The sequence below is a fragment of the Lissotriton helveticus genome, chromosome 8, assembly GCF_964261635.1.
Source record: "Lissotriton helveticus chromosome 8, aLisHel1.1, whole genome shotgun sequence".
NCBI classification, from domain to species: Eukaryota; Metazoa; Chordata; class Amphibia; order Caudata; family Salamandridae; genus Lissotriton; species Lissotriton helveticus.
Genome location: NC_136069.1, coordinates 793,841,005 through 793,862,937, shown reverse-complemented (window position 1 = coordinate 793,862,937; position 21,933 = coordinate 793,841,005). Strand labels below are relative to the sequence as shown.

General features: G+C 43.8%; 1 protein-coding gene across 1 annotated transcript in view; it reads right to left on the bottom strand.

Moving 5' to 3' along the window:
* Positions 1 to 21,933, bottom strand: part of DHRSX (dehydrogenase/reductase X-linked) — a 984,710-nt gene that overhangs the window by 205,152 nt on the left and 757,625 nt on the right. Inside the window, exon 5 of the mRNA XM_078657613.1 lies at positions 15,595 to 15,802. Coding sequence (XP_078513739.1) covers positions 15,595 to 15,802 — 208 coding nt within the window. The remainder of the gene's footprint in view (positions 1 to 15,594; positions 15,803 to 21,933) is intronic.

Below are 21,933 nucleotides of genomic sequence, written 5' to 3'. Positions count from 1 at the left end.
AGCATCTTCTCTACGTAGTCCTCCATTTTACCCACATTTGTCGTCTCCGGAATGCCCACTATGCGAACGTTATTACGTCTACTCCTCGCTTCCAAATCCCCGTTCTTGAACGCAATAATCCGTAGCAGGTTGTCCATTCTGGTGAGCTGCGCGGTGTGTCTCGTGGTAGTGTCCTCCGAGTCCGAAATCCGTTGTTCTGCTTCCTTCAGACGATCTTCGTGGGCGTCCAATTTATGAACCACTGCATCCATGCGTGACAATATTCTATCAACTTTGTCAGCTATCGTCGCAAAGCCTTGACGCTTCTCGCGTAACACTTCTTGCAGGTTCGTTGCCGCCTCCGATGATTCACCCACTGCTTCACTCGTTCCAGTCGGGCTGTTTCGGACCCCTCCATTTTGGTTCGTCTTCTTGGTAGAGTCAAAAGTGAGTTTTGGCTGTCTCGTGTCCGGCCGTCCCATCCTCACGCCCCAGCAGTGCAGATCACCCCGCCTTATATACGATCACCCAGCAGCGCTGCAGCCAACAGTCCGATATTGATATGATGCACAGAGAGATTTGGGGGATGACAAGATCCACTAGTAGTTAGATATATCAGGGGTACAGTGCGTCCTTCAGCCTATGGGCCTCCGCCCCACTCGTCCCGGAGCCGATGCTGCAACGCAGTCTACCGTGCGTGACAGTCAGTAATCACAGGACTATACTGTAGGCTGGGTGAGTTACTAGGCGCAGGTTTACCTTATCGCCTCCAGATCCCAAATGGTGTCAGCGTCTTCTCTGAGGCCCTGGACTCAGCAGGTCAGACTCCAGAACACTGCCCTCAGTATGAAGGAGGAAATCGCAGTTCAACACTACCAGTACTATAAACTCCGCCGTTATTCCCTCACAGAATGCGACTCTCCACTGTAGCTATAACTCCAAGGAGTGCAGCAAGATGACCTCCTTACATAGCCCCAGGCACGTCCCGCCAAATATTACAGTTAGTCACTTTAGGGCTACAGTCACTGGCAGCGAACCTGGAAGGGAGTCTGAGGCACTCCAATGCAATTGTGGGCAAAGTTCACTATTAAGGGCTGAAGCGGCACTAACTCACGTAATCCCCCGTTGGTCCGTCGCTATTCCGCCATTGGGGGCTCCGTCCCAGTCTCCCACCAGGCGCTCCGATGGCACACTCACCCCTCGTGCGGCGATTCAGCAGGTCACGTACCCTTCTCGTGGAGGGGGGACATGAGAGTCATCCACTCCCGGTCAGCCAGCTGAGCGAGTTCAGTCTCAGGACCAGCGCTTCCACCGATCGGCCCTGCAGAAGCCCCGAGCAGCAGCGGCTCACCCGGACATCAGCAGCAGGGCAAGTCAATCATTGTACAAGACGTAAGGCGGGGAGCCGTTTCACAGTTGTCCCTAGATTTCGGTGCAGCAATGACGCGCCGCGCGGTGCGCCCGACCTCAGGGCCTAAGGCCGTATTCACAGCCCCGGGCTTGCCTGGTCACTGCGGCCGGACTTGTTCACCGAGTCCTCCGTCCGTCCAATCCGCAGAATCTGCCGGAGCGTCCCACCACAACAGTTGCACTCCGATTATGCCCAAACTCGGCACTCAGTGTCCGGACACCCTGCTGTGTCTTTGCCTGCAGCTATAGCACCTATAAGTGCCTATTAAGGATAATAAAAAACGGATAAATGTTGCCGGACTGCGGGAGCCTCACAGGAAGGCTTCCATACGCAAGTGCGCCACCTAGCGCCCCGGGTGACTTATATGTATTAAAAAGGAAGGTTTGGGCCTAGCAAAAGATTTATTTTGCCAGATCGAAATGGCAGTTTAAACCTGCACACACAGGCTCTGCAATGGCAGGCCTGAGACATGTTTACAGTGCTACTTAAGTGGGTGGCACAATCAGTGCTGCAGACCGACTAGTGACCACAAGGAGATGATGGATGGAGCGCTGAAACTTTTCAGACACTCACCCCCAGCCACAGATCTGGGTTGAATCCATCACCGTTCTTTAGTTCAATTTGCCACCCCAGTTTAGACCCAGCTATATGCAAATCAGTCTTGACCCTGTGCCTCATGGGAACAGTCCAGCCCGACCTGCCAAGCCAGGTCTTCCCTGGACTGGAAACAAGTATCCTGGGACAGGTTTCGGGGTAACACCCCTCACCAGCCAGGCTAGCTTGAATCCAGTGGCAAACTGAGAAAAGGATCCACACCTGGGCATACCCTGTCAACTTAGGGCAAACAAAGCAATGCAAGGAGATGATGGACGGAGCACTGAAAGTTTTCAGACACTCACCCCCAGTCACAGAACTGGGTTGAATCCATCATCGTTCTTTAGCACAATTTGACACCCCAGTTCAGACCCAGCTATATGCAAGTCAGTCTTGACCCTGTGCTTCATGGGAACAGTCCAGTCCGAACTGCCAAGCCATGTCTTCCCTGGACTGGGATCAAGCATCCCGGGACCGGTTTCAGGGTAACACCCCTCATCAGCCAGGCTAGCTTGAATTCAGTGGCAAAGTAGCATTTAATGTACAGGCCCTGGGCACATGTAGTGCACTTTACTAGGGACTTACAAGTAAATTAAATATGCCACTTGGGTATAAGCCAATGTTTTAACAACAGAGCTCAAGCACTTTAGCACTGGAAAGCAATGGTAAAGTGCACAGACTCTTAAGGACAATAAAAACTAATTCAGCAAAAAGTGGAGTGAGAAGGCAAAAGGTTTGGGGGTGGCCCTGCAGAAAGGGCCAAATTCAACAGACACATTCACAGCCAGTTTTAAAAATTGAGTACTGGAAAAAAGCTAATTTGTTGTTCTCAGAAATTCAAAGCTTTGTAGAATTTAGCTGGAGATTAGTTAATAAGGCAATGCACAGAATGACGCACCATAACTTTCTTAGCATTGTTCTTTCTCTGAATTTTTCACCAAATCTCCACAATCAACAACAGATTGTGTAAACAACATCAGTTGTAGAGAGCCCACAAAGAGCGTACAACGCAATGGGAAAAAGGCCTTTCATAATCTGTGGAAGATCTGACAATAAGGTACCTCGAACTTCTATGTATGCAGTTGAGTTTTTGCAACATGGTAAACTACTATTTTTAAAGGAAAAAAGGGAACTATCCTAAAAAGACCTTTCCTGTGCAAGCTCTGCCCCACATTCCAGTGCTTACCATAAAGTCCTTGGTGCAACTTCTCACTTAGACTCTTTTGATAATAGGTCTACAACTGATTCACTGACAGACTATGTTGGGAATTAATTACTGGCTGGCTCAGGGCACCTGATAGGATTTTCAAGAAATCTAGGGGCAGATTTACAAGAAACTGACGCATCTGTAGGATGCATCAGTTTCCCTGTGCCAGCCTGCAAACCCTTGCGCCACCATAGATGCGTCGTATTTACAATAGGGCGCACTATGGCGCAAGGATTGACAGATGCATCAGAAATTCTGATGCATCTGTTGGTGCAAATGTCACAAGCATTACGAAACTCCAGCGATGCATGTTGAGGCGTATTCTCACTACACTGCATCACTCCTTATGCCTGCTTCAAGCAGGCATAACGTTTTGATGCAGTGGCATCCTAGAAGTGGCAGTGAAATCTTGTAGATTTCACTGCGTCACTTTCACGAGGCTTTCCTGCATGGGAACGCCGACCCTGCATACATTATACCTGACGCAGGTATAATGTGACGCAGGGCTTTACAACGTGACACATCTCCCTAGATGTGTCACGTTGTAAATTGCCTGCATTTTGTACGTCGCCACTACGTCACCAAGTGACGCACCGGCGGTGCAAAAGTGTTGCAAGGGACCTGTAAATCTGCCCCCTAACGTTTTCATTTGACCAGTTAAACATATCTTTTTCAGATACGATGGAATTGAGTATGATGTACCGCTAAAGCTTGACATTAAGAAAGCAGTGGCTAGAGCTACGACATCACTTCCCTAAATTAAATTCCCTCCCCTTCATCTATATAGGTTACTGCTGCCTCCCAAAGCCTTACTCCTGCCCTCATCCCATCCACTTCCTTCTTACAACAACTAATGCTTGAACCGCACTCTTCATCTGTGTGGCTAAATTTGCCCAACATAAATTACATATATACTTACATACATACATATATACACATCCCATGTACTGTATACTTTGCAGCTGATAAATGTTTGAACAGAATATCTGGAAAGCAGGAAGGGGCATCTCGGGTTACCTTGGCCAAGACATGTCACATACCAAATGTTATTGTGACACTTGACTGACAGCTCCCCTACTTGCTAATTTATAGGAGTTGGAGCCTAGAATTTGATCGAGGTTACCCGGTTTTACACACTAGCATTTTGTTGTGAAGTGCGTCGGGCAGAGCATTTTTTGCAAGTTGGTACTTGAAATTATAACAATCCCCAAATCAAAAACGTAACCCAAAAAAGCCTGAACTCTCAGCTTAGTACTATATATAAAGTCAGGATATTGTAAATCGGACTAAAATAGACAACGTGTTTTGAAACTAACGGTTTGCCTTAAAGTGCCGTTTGTCGGTCGCTAAAACTTGTAAACTGCACACTATTTTTTTCGTGATGTTGAGTCCCCCCCTGAAAAGCATCTGCGCTATAATTAACGCCGAACGGTTTCAAATATGAAATAGCAAATATATATCCCTATCATTAATTATAATGCTGTCATAATCCTGCTCATGTCCTTACAGGTTAAAAGAGCCGAAAATCCCTTTGAGGCATTTACTGTTAACTGCTAGCAAACGCCTACTGGCAGGCCTAATTAAAAGGTCAGGGCACTGTTTTTATAGCGCAGATATTAGAACGCGTTTGAGTTAATTTAAGCCGCGACCTTTCTTGGCTCTAAACCTTTGTGCGTTCATCATATTTTACTGATATTACGTGACCTTTTTAAATAAACGTTGCAGCTTCCACGAGAAGCTCAGCAGAAAGCATTAATTACTAATTGAACAGTGGTCGTCGGAACTCTCTGCACAGATACTTTTCCCCGAAGAAAGGAGGGGCGTCCCACCGAGGTATTGAGCTTGATGTTGCCGAGTCACCTCACGATCGCAGGGATGACACCAAGTCGAAAGGTACTGGGTCTCAATTGTCAAAAGGCTTCATCTCAGCAACTTCAGCCTCACCTCTGACAGGAGCGTAGCAAGGACGCTATTGGCACTAGTGCAAGTAAGGAATATAGCCCCTTTGTTGTGGTAGTAAAATACAGCATTGCCAGAGTTCAACGGGCCCTTCAGGGCTCCGGGCCCCGGTGCCACTGCACCTGCAGCACCAATGGTAGCTAGGGTCTTGATCTCTGACAGTAAGGAACAGTCACTGCCAGGCACCGCCATGGTAGCCATTACAAAAAATGGGGTAACCCAATCATGGTCAGGGACCTGGGTACAAATTAATACAAAAAACACTGGTCCTTCACCTGTATTTAGAAGGAAATGAATCAATTACCTCATAGGTATATTTATATACTATTTTCAGAGCTATTTGAATTAGTGAGACAGCTCTTTGGTACTTATTACATCTAACATGTGCATCTACCTATAATTGAAATCATCATATATTTTATTTCAAAATGGTGAGACCGTTATTTAAACACGTCATGTCATTTAGGGATAGGTTGCTCCAACGGGTAGAGAGCGTCTGCTATGCGGCTTGGTTGAAACAGACGGCGGATCGTTTCAGATTCAATCCCGGACAAGCAATGGATTATTTACATCTGGTGAACGCATTGGATACCTTGCTCCAATCTTTTTGACTGACCCCAATTCTACTAATTAATACAGTGATTTCGCCACTGCATCCTGCCACGACTACACTAGTGTGACTTAGAGACCACATCTTGATACGACCAGTGGGCGTGTGATTAGGCCCCACATCCTATAAGGTTGCCCCACCCAGTCCTGATGAAGATCCGCACAGCCAAGGCTTTAACTACCTGATGGCTATAAGACGGATCAAAACGTCGACGAACACCCCACCCAGCTAAGGGCCTGGACCCTCCCCCCACGTGCTATACAAATGGTACATTCCATGTATATCAGGAAACATTGTAAAATACTGTATATGAATTGACTTTGGTCAGGCTTTGTAGGACAGTGATTTACAACTGGTCCTTCTATATATAAATAACATTAATTTGCTCTCTCCTATGTCACCTATTTTGAGTTTCCCTTCCTACCACGTTTTACTTGAGCACTTTTCTCTTCTTGCACGCTCTCTACCCCTTGGAGCAACCTATCCCTAAATGACATGACCTGTTTAAATAACCGCACCATTTTGAAATAAAATATATGGTAATTTCAATTACAGGTAGTTGCACATGTTATCTCCTTTTCTTTACGAATGATGTGTTAAGTAACAAAGAGCTGTCGCACTAATTCAAATAGCTCTGAAAATAGTATATAAATATACCTACAAGGTAATTGATTCATTTCCTTCTAAATACAGGTTAAGGCACCGCCATGGGCCACAGATACATCAATTTTGCAACAGTGTCAAATTGGGGCAAAAATCTATTTGGACGGTTATTGCTTCTTGGATTTCAGGAAATGGAGAGAAAATTATGTTCTGCGGTCCATGTTCAGTGCTTCAAATGGGGAAAATAGAAATGCTGGTGTAATAATCCAGGAAACAGGTAATAATTCAAGAAGGTTTATTCAGCAGCACAGCATCATGTAGGCAGCTTCAGAGTCCAGATACAACTGACTCAGGGATGCAGAATGCATCATCAAGAAAGTTCTGAGAACTAGAACACCATGGTCTAGGTCTCATGCCATTAAAGGGGAAGGAATAAAAGGTAAGATATATAGTGCAGGATGTAACACATCTCCCCCATCAAATGGAAAACAAGGAAATAACATATATACAAAATCATAATAAACAGGAAAATAACATATTATACATAATCCCGTAAAGACATGGGTCTTTTACGAACTCGGGAATCTTCTTTGATTCTACAAGCAATAGTATCAGAAAAAGGCCTAGAACACTGGTCTGGTATAGAATTGGAATAACTTTGAGGAAAAGAAAAAATATTGGCATCAAATTGGATAGGACACTTTGCAACCTTGCTTACATTCCAGACCTTACCATCTTGTGTGATAATAGAGTTTTTGAAAACATTCTTAACTTGAATAGGTCTACCATATTTGCTCACACCCTTGCTAACAAAAGAAGGTTTCAGAATTTTGACCCAATCTCCCACAGCCAAACCATGCTCTCTTGCTTTCCACCTCTTATTGTACCACCCAGCAGATTTATTCTGTTTAGAAGCAACTCTGTCCGCAATAAGCTTGACATCCACAACATCCTCACAAAAAGTCCTACACTTTTCCTTGAACCACCACGGACAAATAACAGAAGCTGGATCTCTTCTCTTAAGCAACTTGAAAGGACTAACCTCTGTGGTTGTGTGTGGAGTTATGCGGTAATGCCAAAGTTTCTCTCTAATGATATTCAACCAATTTCCCTTATCCTTAATGGCATCCACAATAAAGTTCTTTAACACACGGTTGAACCGCTCGACTTGACCATTCTCATGCGGTTCGTAAAGAGAAGTCCTAACATGTTTAATGTTACAGGATTGTAAAAATGACTGCATTTCTGATGAAACTAATTGTACTCCATTATCTGACACCAACACAGAAGGACAACCTTCTCTAGAAAATACTTCCTGAAGGAACAAAATTATTACCTCAGACGTGATCTTTGACACAAATTTTACTTCTGGCCATTTTGAATGGTAGTCAATAATTACAAGAGCAAATCGAGAAGATTCAGGTAAAATACTAAATGGACCAGAAATATCGAAAGCAATTTTTTTTCACGGAACTTCAGGCCACACTACTGACTTAAGGGGTGGAACAATAACTTTTAACATCTTGTCTTTGTCACAACACTCACTGCATTCCCTAACCATACGATCTACAAACCTGTCCAGGCCAGGCCACCAAAAATTCAACCTAATAAGACGCTTCATGGCAGAGATCCCAGGATGGGTTTTGTGCGCCAACTTGAGTATTAACTCCTGAACACCAACTGGTGGAACACACTTGTCACCTTTAAAAATCAAATTACCTTCGCAGAACAATTCATCAGCAACATTAAAAAACGGCACAATATCTTCTCTGATATTCGCTTTGTTGGGCCAACCTTCCAACAAGTATTTCCTCAATGTGATCAACTTATCATCTTCTTCCTGACACTTGAACCAAAACTGTTCAGTAATCTCTTGATACTGAGTATCAACAAAATCTTGCAAACTAGACACAAAGTCTACATCTTTACACCCACTCACACTGTCAACCAAACTACTACAAGGAAGACGTGATAGGCAATCAGCCGTAACATTTTTCTTACCAGGTATATATTCTACTGTAAAGCTATATTCCTGCAACTTAGATGTCAAACGTGCAATCCTCGCTGTAGAATTCCATCCTCCTCCCACTGATAGAATATGAACAAGGGGCTTATGATCAGTTCTCAGAATGAACTTACTACCCCAAATGTAGATTCTATAATGTTCTATAGCCCACACACATGACAGTAACTCTCGCTCAATAACCGCATACCTGCGCTCTGTCTCACTCAGTGTTCTGGATGAGAAAGCCACATTCCACTCTGACATACCATCTGTTTGGGAAAGCACACATCCCAAACCGTACAAACTTGCATCTGTGGTAATTATACATTTTTTTTTCCCATCCTGAAGGGACGTAAAACAGGACATAGAATTGCTGTTAATGTCAGGTTTTCTAAAATTACTATTTGACCAATTTTTAATACCAGTGTGTGTGGTAGTAACATTTTTCCTTTCATTTTTTGACTTGACTAAGCACACTTCTTCCTCAACAATAGTTTTGTTGCTATTGGTACTTTGTTTATCTACAATATCCATCCACTTTTCAGACATTTCAGTAGATTTAGCAATAGCAATACTTTCTTCCAAACTAGGATCACCTAGGCACCACAATTTATCTTGAACTTTCTTATTCTTAACGTGAACAATAATTTGGTCACGAATCATCTCATCGGCCATTGTACCAAAATTACAACGTAATGTTAATGCTCTTAAGGAAGTGAGAAAGTCATCAAAAGATTCGTCTTGTTTCTGTGCCCTGGTATAAAACTTAAATCGATTAAGAGCAATATTAGCAGTGGGTTTAAATCTTTTTTCCAGTCTGGCATGGGCCTCAGAATAAACATTAAGGTTATCACCACTTCCAGAAGGAGTTGAAATTGGAGGCAAAGTTCTAAAATTTTCTTGCCCTCCTGAGCCTAAACAATGCAATAATATGCTCTTTTTCCTCTCTGCACCCATTCGTTCTCCATCAATGGCCTTCATATAGTTGAAGAATTCCTCCTTCCATCTTGCCCAAGGCAAAGGAGGATCACCCTTAATTTGTAAGAATTTGGCAGGAGGGTCAAATTGCATTTCGAAAGACACAGTTAAAATAAACTAAAAGCTAAATATCAAATGAAACTTATAAAACGTGCAGTAGAATAAATGTACTCTAATATAGATTATTATGCAACTAATATTGTAAATTGGGTAGAAAATACAGTGTAAATATAACCAAATAAGAATAAAGAGTTATTTGTAGAAACTTGTAGAAGATCTTCCGTGTAGCAAGAAGAAAGTACCTTAATAAATATGATGGTAGAGCACATAAATCAGAAAATCCAGAAAATAAGACGATCGTATGAAACACTGTAAATAGGGAGAGTAAAACAGGCTTCTCGTATGAAGATTGACAAAATTCTACGAAAAGAAAGCAACTTTCGTGTGTAAATATTGAAGAATATGCACGTAGAAATCGGCAAACGGGTTGCTAGGTAACCGAATGTTTATGTAAAACAAAATGGAGTCACGTTGTACACAGCGTAAGATGTAAGACGTAACGTTGCGTTGATCTGCGTAGGAGAGTAGAACCATGGAACAGGAACGTCGCTTGTAGTTGCCAGGAAACACGAAGAAAACAGGAGACGCTGACGTGATGCTCCGTGATAGATAGCGTCTTGGTATCTAGGCAACGAGTCGGAATGTTCGTTTCAGGAAACGTGTTCCACGGCTCAACAGCGCGTTCCACAGCTCGGCGTCTTGGTAACCGGGCAACAAGAAACAGGCTCCGGCAAGACTCGAGCTTCAAGTTGAAAGATGCAGAACTTCAGATTGACGAGAATCAACTTAAAAACAGTACGCAAACTCTCCCAAAAGGCTCAGGAAACGTTGTAGCAAGTAGTGAAAGGCTGCCAATCCAATGAGAATATTTTTAAAAAATTTAAAACGGCACAATGTTCACAGAAATTCACAGAAATCCAAAATAGGTCAAAAATTAATAAAATAGGGTTCACTCCGCTCCTGTGCTGTAGATGGCTGGAGTCCTCGTCGCCAAATTTTTTAATAATCCAGGAAACAGGTAATAATTCAAGAAGGTTTATTCAGCAGCACAGCATCATGTAGGCAGCTTCAGAGTCCAGATACAACTGACTCAGGGATGCAGAATGCATCATCAAGAAAGTTCTGAGAACTAGAACACCATGGTCTAGGTCTCATGCCATTAAAGGGGAAGGAATAAAAGGTAAGATTTATAGTGCAGGATGTAACAGCTGGTTCTCACCAAATTGAGTGGGATGGGTAAAGTGGGACTGACTAGCATACGGGCATTTAATGAGACCGAATAGCAGTGCGTTAGCAGGGGCTTAGTGACCTTTGAAAGTGGTGGAGCTCAGTTCTCGAATCTTAGCGATCATCCACCTTTCTTCACCCTACACGTGTTTTTTTCGTATGGTAAAAGAATCCTAATTCACATTAAGTTCTGAACACATTCTAGTGAAATACTTCAGTCCTCTAATGAAACGTCACCCCAGGTATATAATAGTCTGTTGTCTGCTTTAAGACAGTTTTGAGAAATGGTGGTAAAATCGTGCATATGTCATCAAAATTGCCACTAAAAATATCTAAAAATGCTGCGGTGAGCCAAGCATTTCAGACCCTTGGCGTGTGCTTCATCTCAAGTCAAAGCAAAGCACACCCCACTTGTTCTCCACATTTAGCGAGATGGAAGCTAGGCTACAATTTGCAAGCACTTTGACGTGAAGGATGATTTTTCTGGTCTTCTATCCTAGACCTAGTTTTGAGAACCATAAAACTAAGGCATCCTTTTGGCTGACAATAGATTTTTTTACAAAAGGCAGGGTTAAGTGGTTGAAAGACGCACTCTTGGAAAGTCTAATATAGAGCCCTATTGAGTCATGATCCGTGAATGGTGTGTGGTTCAACCATCATGACAAGCAGCACAAGCTTCTTTCTTTGTTGCTCCCTTAAAGATCTCCTACCCAATCTTCCTTTACCCAGTATATCACAAGAAGCAGGATATTACTGATCAAAATTATCCAAATGTAACCCATTTTCTCTGTTGCTTTTGGTTTCACAAATCGAGGTGGTTCGCCCAGGACATTTGCAGAGAGGGGAGGCTGACATGGATACTTTAGCCTCATTTTATCTACAGGTGACAACTTAAACATTAAAGAGCATTCCACCTCTATGCTGCGAAGCTTTCTGTGCAGATGTCCTGTAAATGCTAAAACGCGTCCAATGAGAAGCAAAATGTATTCTGTGATTTATCTGTACAGAGAGATACATCAACCATAAGACATTTTTCCAAGTGCATATTAAATACATTGATTTTTAAAGAAGTAGCTGGAGAACCAAACCCTAACCAAACCCAAACCAAATAATAAACCTTTTCGGGTGACAAGTTGAAATAAGCAGAAATCGATTAGGTCTTTCGTCTACAAAAGAAAGGAAAGCGATAAAATATAGGTAATTTACGTTATGTTATTATCAGTAAAAAAATTAGATTCTCTTTAGTGACAGGAAAATGGAGGAGCTATGTTTTTAAAATCTAATCATGGCTTCCATACGTGCTGACTTTGTGTGATCTTAGACAACATGCATCATCTCCCTGTCTTTCTGCATTCGGTATCTGTAAAAACAGTTAATATTTGAAAATTGATTCAATGCCAAAATGAAATGGTATTTTATTTTTAAATAAAAGGATGAAATAATGTAAATGTAAATTAAGCACTTTAGAGTAAATTAGGCATGACTGGCTATTGGCTAAAAGAAGGAAGGGTTTTAACATATACTAGGTTGATGCTTTTCAGGGGAACAGTCTGCCACACTGTGGTTGTCTTGCCCTTGGAGAACAGATCCAAGATTCCTTAGCTAACACCAAAAAATGGATGTGTGAATGCGTTTTGCCAGCTGTATAACGTTTCAATGTTCTGTAAATCAGACACAATGAGTATTGACTACTTAACTACAGGGGTGGCTCCTACACAATGGCGAACGCTCCACCGACTTAGAGACAGCAGGTGAAATATAAACTATATTGTATTATCATTTTATTTTTCATCTGTTGGCAGAGCCAGCGTGTGTGGGGAGGGGAGGGGCTGGGGTAATAGGCGGGGAGGAGAACTGGTTTGCGTACTACTAAGTGCACATTTTTTTTTGTTCGGCCATCTTAGCTCTGACTTATAAATGTCTGTGCTGAGGTTGGAGGGGTCATGATAAAAAAGCAAATGAGATTCTGCCCCTCAGTGCAAACCACCCTGGTGCTCAGCTGCCTGAGCAGCGCACAACCAATCAATCAATCAATCAATCATAACACTTGTATAGCGCACTACTCACCCGGAAGGGTCTCAAGGCGCTTGGGGGAAGGGGTCCGCTACTGCTCGAACAGCCAGGTCTTGAGTTGCCTCCTGAAGGCGAGATGGTCCTGGGTCAGCCGAAGGTGGATGGGGAGGGAGTTCCATGTCTTGGCCGCCAGGTAGGAGAAGGATCGGCCTCCGGCGGTGGCTCTTCGGATGCGTGGTACGGCGGCGAGGGCGAGGCTAGTAGATCGTAGCTGGCGGGTGGGCGTGTAGAAGGTCAGGCGGTCGTTGAGGTACTTGGGGCCCAGGTCGTGGAGAGACTTGTGTGCGTGGGTGAGGAGCCTGAACGTGATCCTCTTGTTGACGGGGAGCCAGTGCAGGTCCCTCAGGTGGCCGGAGATGTGGCTGCGTCGGGGGATGTCCAGGATGAGTCGGGCGGAGGCGTTCTGGATGCGTTGGAGTCTTTTCTGTAGCTTGGCTGTGGATCCGGCGTAGAGGGTGTTTCCATAGTCCGGTCGGCTGGTGACGAGTGCCTGGGTGACCGTCTTCCTGGTTTCGGTCGGGATCCATCGGAAGATCTTGCGGAGCATGTGAAGGGTGTGAAAGCATGATGAGGAGACGGCGTTGACTTGTCTGGTCATCGAGAGGGAGGAGTCCAGGATGAGCCCAGGTTGCGTGCGTGGTCTGTTGGCTTGGGAGCGGTGCCCAGGGCGGGGGGCCACCAGGAGTCGTCCCAGGCGGAGGGCGATGGTCCCAGGATGAGGACTTCCGTCTTGTCTGAGTTCAGTTTCAGGCGGCTGTTCTTCATCCACTCGGCGACGTCTTTCATCCCTTCGTGTAGGCTGGTTCTGGCGGTGTCGGGGTCTCTGGTGAGGGAGAGGATCAGCTGGGTGTCCTCGGCATAGGAGATGATGTTGAGGTTGTGTTGGCGTGCGATGGCTGCAAGAGGTCTCATGTAGACGTTGAAGAGGGTGGGGCTGAGTGATGATCCTTGCGGTACGCCGCAGATGACTTCGGTGGCCTCGGATCGAAACGGGGGGAGGCGGACTCTCTGTGTTCTTCCGGCGAGGAACGAGATGATCCACTCCAGTGCCTTCTCTTGGATGCCGATGTTGCTGAGGCGTTGAACTAGGGTGCGGTGGCAGACAGTGTCGAACGCTGCAGAGAGGTCCAGGAGGATGAGTGCTGCTGTGTCCCCGTTGTCGAGCAGGGCTCGGATGTCGTTGGTGGCTACAATGAGGGCGGTCTCGGTGCTGTGGTTGGCTCTGAAACCGGACTGCGAGGGGTCGAGGGATCCGTTAGTCTCGAGGAAGGTGGCAAGCTGTCTGTTGACAATCTTCTCGATGACTTTGGCAGGAAAAGGGAGGAGCGAGATGGGGCGGAAGTTCTTGAGGTCGGTGGGGTCCGCTGTTGGTTTCTTCAGTAGGGCGCTGAGCTTGGCATGCTTCCAGCTCTCCGGGAAGGTGGCGGTGTTGAAGGAGGTGTTGATGATGTTCCGGAGTTGGGGTGCGATGGTGGAGTCGGCCTTGTTGAAGACGTGGTGGGGGCAGGGGTCGGTTGGAGATCCGGAGTGGATGGTGTTCATCGTGCGGGCTGTGTCTTCAGTGGTCACCGTGGTCCAGGCGCGGAGGGTGGCGGTGGGGGGCGTTGGTTCGACAGTTGGGTGCGTGGATGGTGCGCCGAAGCTGTTGTGGATGTCGGCGATCTTGCCTATTCTCCCATCTGACAGTCTCAATCAGTATCGGAGGCAACTGCACCTGCCAAAACTATTGAGCCTCCCATGATGCTCTCTTGGCTACCAGATCTCTCCTTGGCCAAAGACTATCTTCGGTACTCGAGGGGAAATAATTAGGAAGTGCCAGTACTCAGTACCGGTAAGTACCCCCCCCCCCCCCCACACAAAGTGCTGCCCATATCACAAAAACTTGCTTGCAACACCTAGGCAAACATGAACGAAATAGACTCTGAGGAGATCTACAGAAAGGTGCAGCGTCTTCTACTTTAAGAAATAATTGGTGTGTGCATTAAAATATTTAAACAAAATAAATAAATAATACAGAAGCAAAAAAAAGATGCAATCCAGTTTTGCACTATTTATGCTTACCCTAACAGAAATGGCGCAAGCTGAGTATACCTCAAACCTAGGGGCAGATTTACAATAAGTGGTGCATCCCTGCATATCAGCAGGGATGCGCCACTTATTGTGCGCCATGCCTCAACCAACATTGATGCACCGCATTTTCAATGCGGCGCACCAATGGGCAAAAACGGCACAGAAGCGTCACTCATCTGTGCCGTAAAAGTGGCGCATTGCTGGAGTTGCGACGCAGCTCCTGCAAGGCTCTGGGGGGCCCTATGTTGTTAATGCTGCGTCAATCCTTATGCCTGCTTCAAGCAGGTGCAGGGTTTTGACGCAGCATGGGCCTCAAAGTGACTAGGTGAAATCCTGTAGATTTCACTCAGCCACTTTTAGGAGGTGTTCCTGTGCCGGAACACCCCCCCCCCCCCTGCGCAGGAACACCTCCTTCTGGCGCAGGGCTTCACAACGTGACGCATCTCTCAGATGCGTCACGTTGTAAGTAAACCGCACCATGGCGCTTCTTTTACGCCACCACTGCGTCACAAAAGTGACGCAACTGCGGCGTAAAAGGGGCGCAAGGGGCTTGTAAATCTGCCCCAAAGTTTCATTACCCATATTTTACAAGGAGAGAAAACTATATTTTTCAACTAATGCCAAACCATGGTAACAATATACTAAATTCAATTTCCTTCATTTTTCACCCCAGTCCAAAATCTAGATATAATATTGACAGGATCGATTCACTCCTTTTAGCAACAAAAACTTAGCAAAAGTCAGTTTTCTCCATTGTAAACTTTGTTTTACTTTAGATGGCAGTGCATCAAAAAGGACATAATCTGGAATCTATGTACCTTCTTTGTAGATCCTCAAGATTCAGTTCTCCGACGTAGTGCGTGGCTGATGAGACAGTGACAATTCTAGCGTGGTGGCTGCTTGTCCCTGCCTCCTTAAGGGAGCTCAAGAGGAGATTGGTCAGAAGGAAGTGGCCCAGATAGTTCAAGCCAAAATGCTCCTCAAACCCGTCCACTGTCTTTCGTTCTGGAACCAGCATCACACCAGCTGTAATACAAACAATCACAAACTGAACCCAGCAGTAAAAAGTATAAATGGTGTAAGGAGCACAACGGCAAATATTATACTTGATCAGTGTCAACTTTTGAGTCCTCAGCAACACCAATTTTGGACCCTCTCCTCAGAAAAACTTTGCATTTGATTGCCCATTTCCTGCTAATTCAAAGTGGACATGATGCTAAATAATACTGAATTATGCATTACACTTTTAGAAATGAGGATACATAAAACAGCCAAAATATGTATTGTCTGTGCCTTGGGTAGAAAAAGACAGAGTACGGGTACACAGAGAGAGGGAGAAAGAATGAGATAAAGTAATTGGCAGGTGAGAAAGAGAAGTAGAGAGAAAGAAAGAAAGAGAATGAAAGAGAAAGATCACTTTCCCAGGGGTGTCCTTGGAAGGTGGGTGCCCTGTGCAATTGCCCCCTTTGGATTGGTACTAAATAATTGCTGCCAAAATGCAATACATTGCTTCAACTCGCAGGAAGGTAATATTTTATAGTATGATTAATAAAAACCTTTACAAATCAAACAAAAAAATAATAATAAAAAGCAAGGCATTTTGCAAAAATTACAGTAGAAACTGTACACCACAAAAATACATATCACAGAAACAAAACAAAGTCAAAGCATATTACAGGGGTTAAAAAAGAAATCTTATATAAAATTCACCTCTGCTCTAAAACACAAGATGACCTATAAAGTGCCAATGCACCTATATAAAGAACAAAGTACCAAGGAAAACAGGTCTGTGAAAAAGAATCCACATGGTGCAAAATGGCAATTCGGATTACTAGATGTTTTGGATTACAGGACCTGCATCATATAGGGATATTTACATGGAGAAAGAGAACACCCCTGATAAAAAAAGTATTAGTTGTGAAGATTTGATTTGCATAAACGGTCATTGCAGATAGACAGAAGATGTATACCTTTAAGCAAACTTTGCACATTACAAGAAAGTGGGAACTATGGAAACATTTCATGGTTCCCTATTAAATACTGACTTGAGCATCTTAATGAGAGCTGCCAAACTACTCTGCAGGATGTTACCTCTGTCATGGCCAATAGGATTATGCGACAAGGTTATCTAAATTATGTAGCAAAGTTATCAACATTATGCAGCAACAAAGAAGCTGCTCATGCAGCACATTCTCTGGCATTATTATTTTCACCCACTTGAGCTAGAAACAAAACTTTTTTGAAATATGCAACTTCTGCAAATGATATGGCAAATATAATAGAGCCATAATTATGTGTTTACAGCTGCTATCACAAGAGTCACTTAAATCCACTGGCCTCACACTATTGTCCATTGTTTTATCGACAATTTATAAAGTGATGGTACACCCAAACATTATAATTCTAATCAGTACCCATTGTTCACTGCACTTTGAAGAAATACGATTTTTTACGCAAAGGACTCCAAAATTAACATTTAACTACATTACTTTACATTTAAAAAAGCCAATAAATTCACTGAAAAAAAACAAAGGTTAAAGTGACGTTATAATTAGGCCTTATAAAATATGGAAATTATTTTTTTTAAATACAAAAACCCTGAAATGATAGTTCACTAAGCTAATTATAACTTGCACCTCAGCCATGCACTGCTTATAACCTCACTTATTACATCACTCATTACATGTTAAATGCCATCATTGATAACATCACTGATGACATCATTGATGACATAATTAATGACATCACTGATGAAATCAAGCGTTTAATGTGTCACTGTCCACTGGGGAATGCCAAAAATGTACACTTTGGATACTGGTAGGGGAATGTGATGAATCAGTAGATTCTGTTGTTAGAGGGTGGGAAGTTTCTAGGCAGAGGTTGGGCCGTTTGTCGTTCACGGCCCATCCAGGAAGGATGACGACAGCCATGTGCAGATCTTCACACCTATTGTGCTCATACTATGGGCACTCCGGCTTGGAACCAGCACAATCACTGTCTGTACAAGAGCCATCATATTACAGAAAGAAATGTCTGAACTGCAGAAAGAAGATGAAGTTATGAAAATGAATCACACTAACATCCATTTTGTACACTCTACTATCCTCTATCCACTGACCCAAATTGAATCAATGAAACTAATAAAGGACTGACTGCACCTCGACTAATTCGGCGGCCATCTTAGAAAGGTAGCCCTGATCACTACTTTACATCTGTTATCTCTACACTGTACACGTTCTCCCATATCTCTCATTGTTTCCTATCTCTCTCCTAAATACCACTCTCCGCATTTCTCCTCATTTATCTTTTCTCCATCGCTTCTTTTTAATTTATTATTCTTCTTAATGGTATTCTATTCCACTATGCCCTCCAACCATTCTCACCCTCTTTCCCAACTACCTCATTTCATCTCTTCACCCTCCCTAACTAACCTCTGACCTATTCCCTGCAACTCATAATTCTTTTATATGCACTTTATTTAATCTATGTTTGGGTATATTATATTACTTTATTACTGTATTTGTTCCCTATTTGCCTAAAAAAAAAATTATAATAATAATATTTGTATATATATATATGGGTGTATATATATATATATATATATATATATATATATATATATATATATATATATATATATATATATATATATATATATATATATATATATATATATATATATATACATTGCCTCACTCTTCCTTCCAATTTTCTCCTCTACCTCCCTACCATACCTAACCTCTTTACTTAAACTACTACAATATTTTCCTCACCTTACCCCTACCACCTCCTAAACTGACTTTTGACCTATCCTATATAACCTATATTGCCATTATATGCTCATTAGTAATTTATCGCTTAGATATTTATTCTATTGTTGTACTTATGACGTATATTACTGTTATGCTTTACATTTTTCTTATTAGTTACCCGCTCATCCTGCTTTGATGATCTATTTCGCTTGTTTGTCCACTTAATTTTGCACTAGGTATTGTACCTTAATCCTCACCGCATACTGCCATTATATGCTCACTAGTAATTTATCGCTTAGATATTTATTTTACTGTTGTACTTATCTAACTTTGCTTTAGATCCACGTCAATCTCTAACTTCTCAACTCCTGGACTGTCTAATTAAGATATATCCTTCCTTCTACTCAACCCTTATGACGTATATTATTGTTTTGCTTTACACTTTTTTTTCTTATTACTTACCTGCTTAGCCTCATTTGATGCTCTATTTCTCTTGGTTTTCCACTTAATTTTACGCTAGGTATTTCTACCTTAATCCTCACCGCTAGGAGTTTTGAACTCTACTTTGACCTGCACTCTTTCTCTCCATATTCTCTGAATCATGCCACCCCTCTCTCTCCCCCCCTGACCTCAAGCTCACCTATCTCGAAAATCGGCCCTAAATCCTGGTCATCCTCTACCCCTCCCACCTCTCCAAACATGGCAAGAAAAACTTCAAGCACAAACTTCTCTGCCTCCACCCAGAAACTCTATTTGCAGATCATCACAACAGCCCCAACTCCTCACTCATCACCAACTTCATCTTCTTCACCAAACGCCCATCTAAATGGAAAAGCCTATTTCTTAGTCACCTCCCTATATCTAACTCACGCAAAATCCCATATGGCCTGAAACTCTCCACCACGCCGTCCCCATCCTTTCCAGGTGAAATAGATATCTCCATCTTCAAATCCGGAACCATTCTCATACAATCATCAGAAAATAATCTCGATATCTTTGAACAACACTTTAGCACTATCTCCCAATCCCTCACACAATCCTTGAACCCTACCCACTCACCGCCTCAATCCCACGGCTCATCACCCCGCAACACTTCCCATGCACCCATTTCTCGTTCCTCTGAATCACCCCAAATTTTATCACCGTCTTCTCCCTTCTTTTCCACTACCCTCCTTTCACCTCTTCCAGAAATACCCCCCTCCTCTCCTACTTCCAACCACCCTACCCCCTCCAACCCACTATTGACCTCCCTAGCCTACGTCACTAGTACTAGTACGGAATCCCCTCACACCCCTCTCACTTTACCCCCCCCTTGATCTCCCCCTCCCCCTCCACAACTAATCCCACCGATTATACCCAATCTCTACTCACCTCTCTCGCGCTCAACATTATAACATGTTACGACTCCCTTATCTCCCAGCCCCATGCCACCCCTCCTCCCGTCCACAACAACAACTCCCTCTCCTGGTTTTCCTCCCCTTACTCCTCACTTGATCCCCCCTCGGAACAATCCTAACCCATACAACTACCCAACTAATACTGTTCTTCCAAACTCAAACTCATTCCACACTTTGACACCTCTTTACACTGAACCTCTCCTTTCATCCCTCGTTTCTGAACTCTCCTCACTCAGAAACGCTATCTCTCTCCTTACTAATACCATCGCCTCTACCCATACCTATTCTCCCACCCCCTCCCAATACACACTATCTCCGCTCATTAACACCAATTCCAACCCATCATCACACTGCCCCACAAACGAGACTACCAACATAAACTCTTCTCCGCCCGCATATAGCTCCTCAACCTGTCCCACACCCGCTCAACCTTCCTCAATCGTCCCACTCCACAATACCATCACGCCCCCCACCCACAACCTGATACTTGCCTAAGAACCTCTGAAACTAAACCTTTCACGAACTTACCTTCCGCCCCCTGTTTACCCTCATCCGCTACACCACTCTTTCACCAATTTTCTGACACTAAGCACTCTACTCATCAATCTACTATCCCAGTTCTCCTAGGTATAAGCAGACTCCCCCTTCTTCCTACCTCCCCTAGACCTCCACAACAACTGAGACCTATCCCCCCTTGTCCCCCCTGTCCCTCAACTCAACAACCTGACCCCTCTCCCCTACATTGCATGTTGATCAACTGCCGATCCGCCTCCTGCCACGCCACCGAGATTGCTGAAACCATTCTCAGCGAAAACATCGACATAGCATTCCTAACCGAAACCTGGCTAACCGCCCACTCCACTCCGATTCTCGACTTGCTTATTCCCCCAGGTTACTCTATCATCAAGAAAGATAGAATAGAGCAAACGGGAGGCGGCCTTGCACTAATTTTTAAAGCTGAACATAACATCTCGCTTGTCGAATCACAAGACCCTTCATCCTTTGAATACCTTTGCGCAGATCTCCTTATGCACGACTCTCCCACCACTCGGCTGCATACCATCTACCACCCCCTGGAAATTGTATCTCTTTTTCTGAAGAGATCTCTGACCTTATTATCCAAGCATCTCTCTCACACTCTAAGAATCTCTTCCTTGGTGACTACAACATCCACTGGAACAAAAGTGATGACCCTGCTGTCATCACATTGAAGAATACCATGGACATCACCAACATGTCCCAACTCTGCCATTCCCCCACTCACAACAAAGGTTCCACCCTAGATGCTATCATAACCAGCAACGACCTGGCCTCCCTCTCTTGTATACTTCCTGTCGATTGGTCTGATCATTACCTCATCCTCTTCAACGTGAACAGACCCTCTAATCGTCCCGCCCCCATAAACACCCTACCTAAGAAAACTACACGCAACCTTCACCTTATTCCTCCTGGTGAACTGGAATCCACAATTAAAACCCGCTTACTTCTCCCCCTCGCTCTGACAGCACCAATGACCTAACTAACCATTATAATAACTCTATTCTCGAAGCCCTTGATGTAATTGCTCCAATTAAACTCAAACAACAAAAAAACAACCCTCCCAAATCCTGGTTCAATTCTGAACTCAATAATGAAAGACGGTCCCTTAGACAATCTGAACGTATTTGGAGAAATCGTCCCACCGCTGACAATCTGGTCCTCCTCAGAACTGCTAGAGCCCAATACAAAAAACACATCTATAACGAAAAAGCCTCATTTCTCCGGTCACAACTTGACCAGGCTAGAAACAGACCTAGAGAACTCTTTAGCATTGTTAAAAAACAAACCTCTACTGGCCCCCCTAAAATATCAGCCTCTATTGACAAATGCGAAGAAATCGCCAGCTTCTTTATTAACAAAGTCAATAAGATCGAACTTTCCTTCTCCTCTCTCCCCCATCACTCCAACCCTCCTACATACAACACACCCTCCCTAACACTCCTAAGTCACTCTCGTCCAGTCTTCCCAA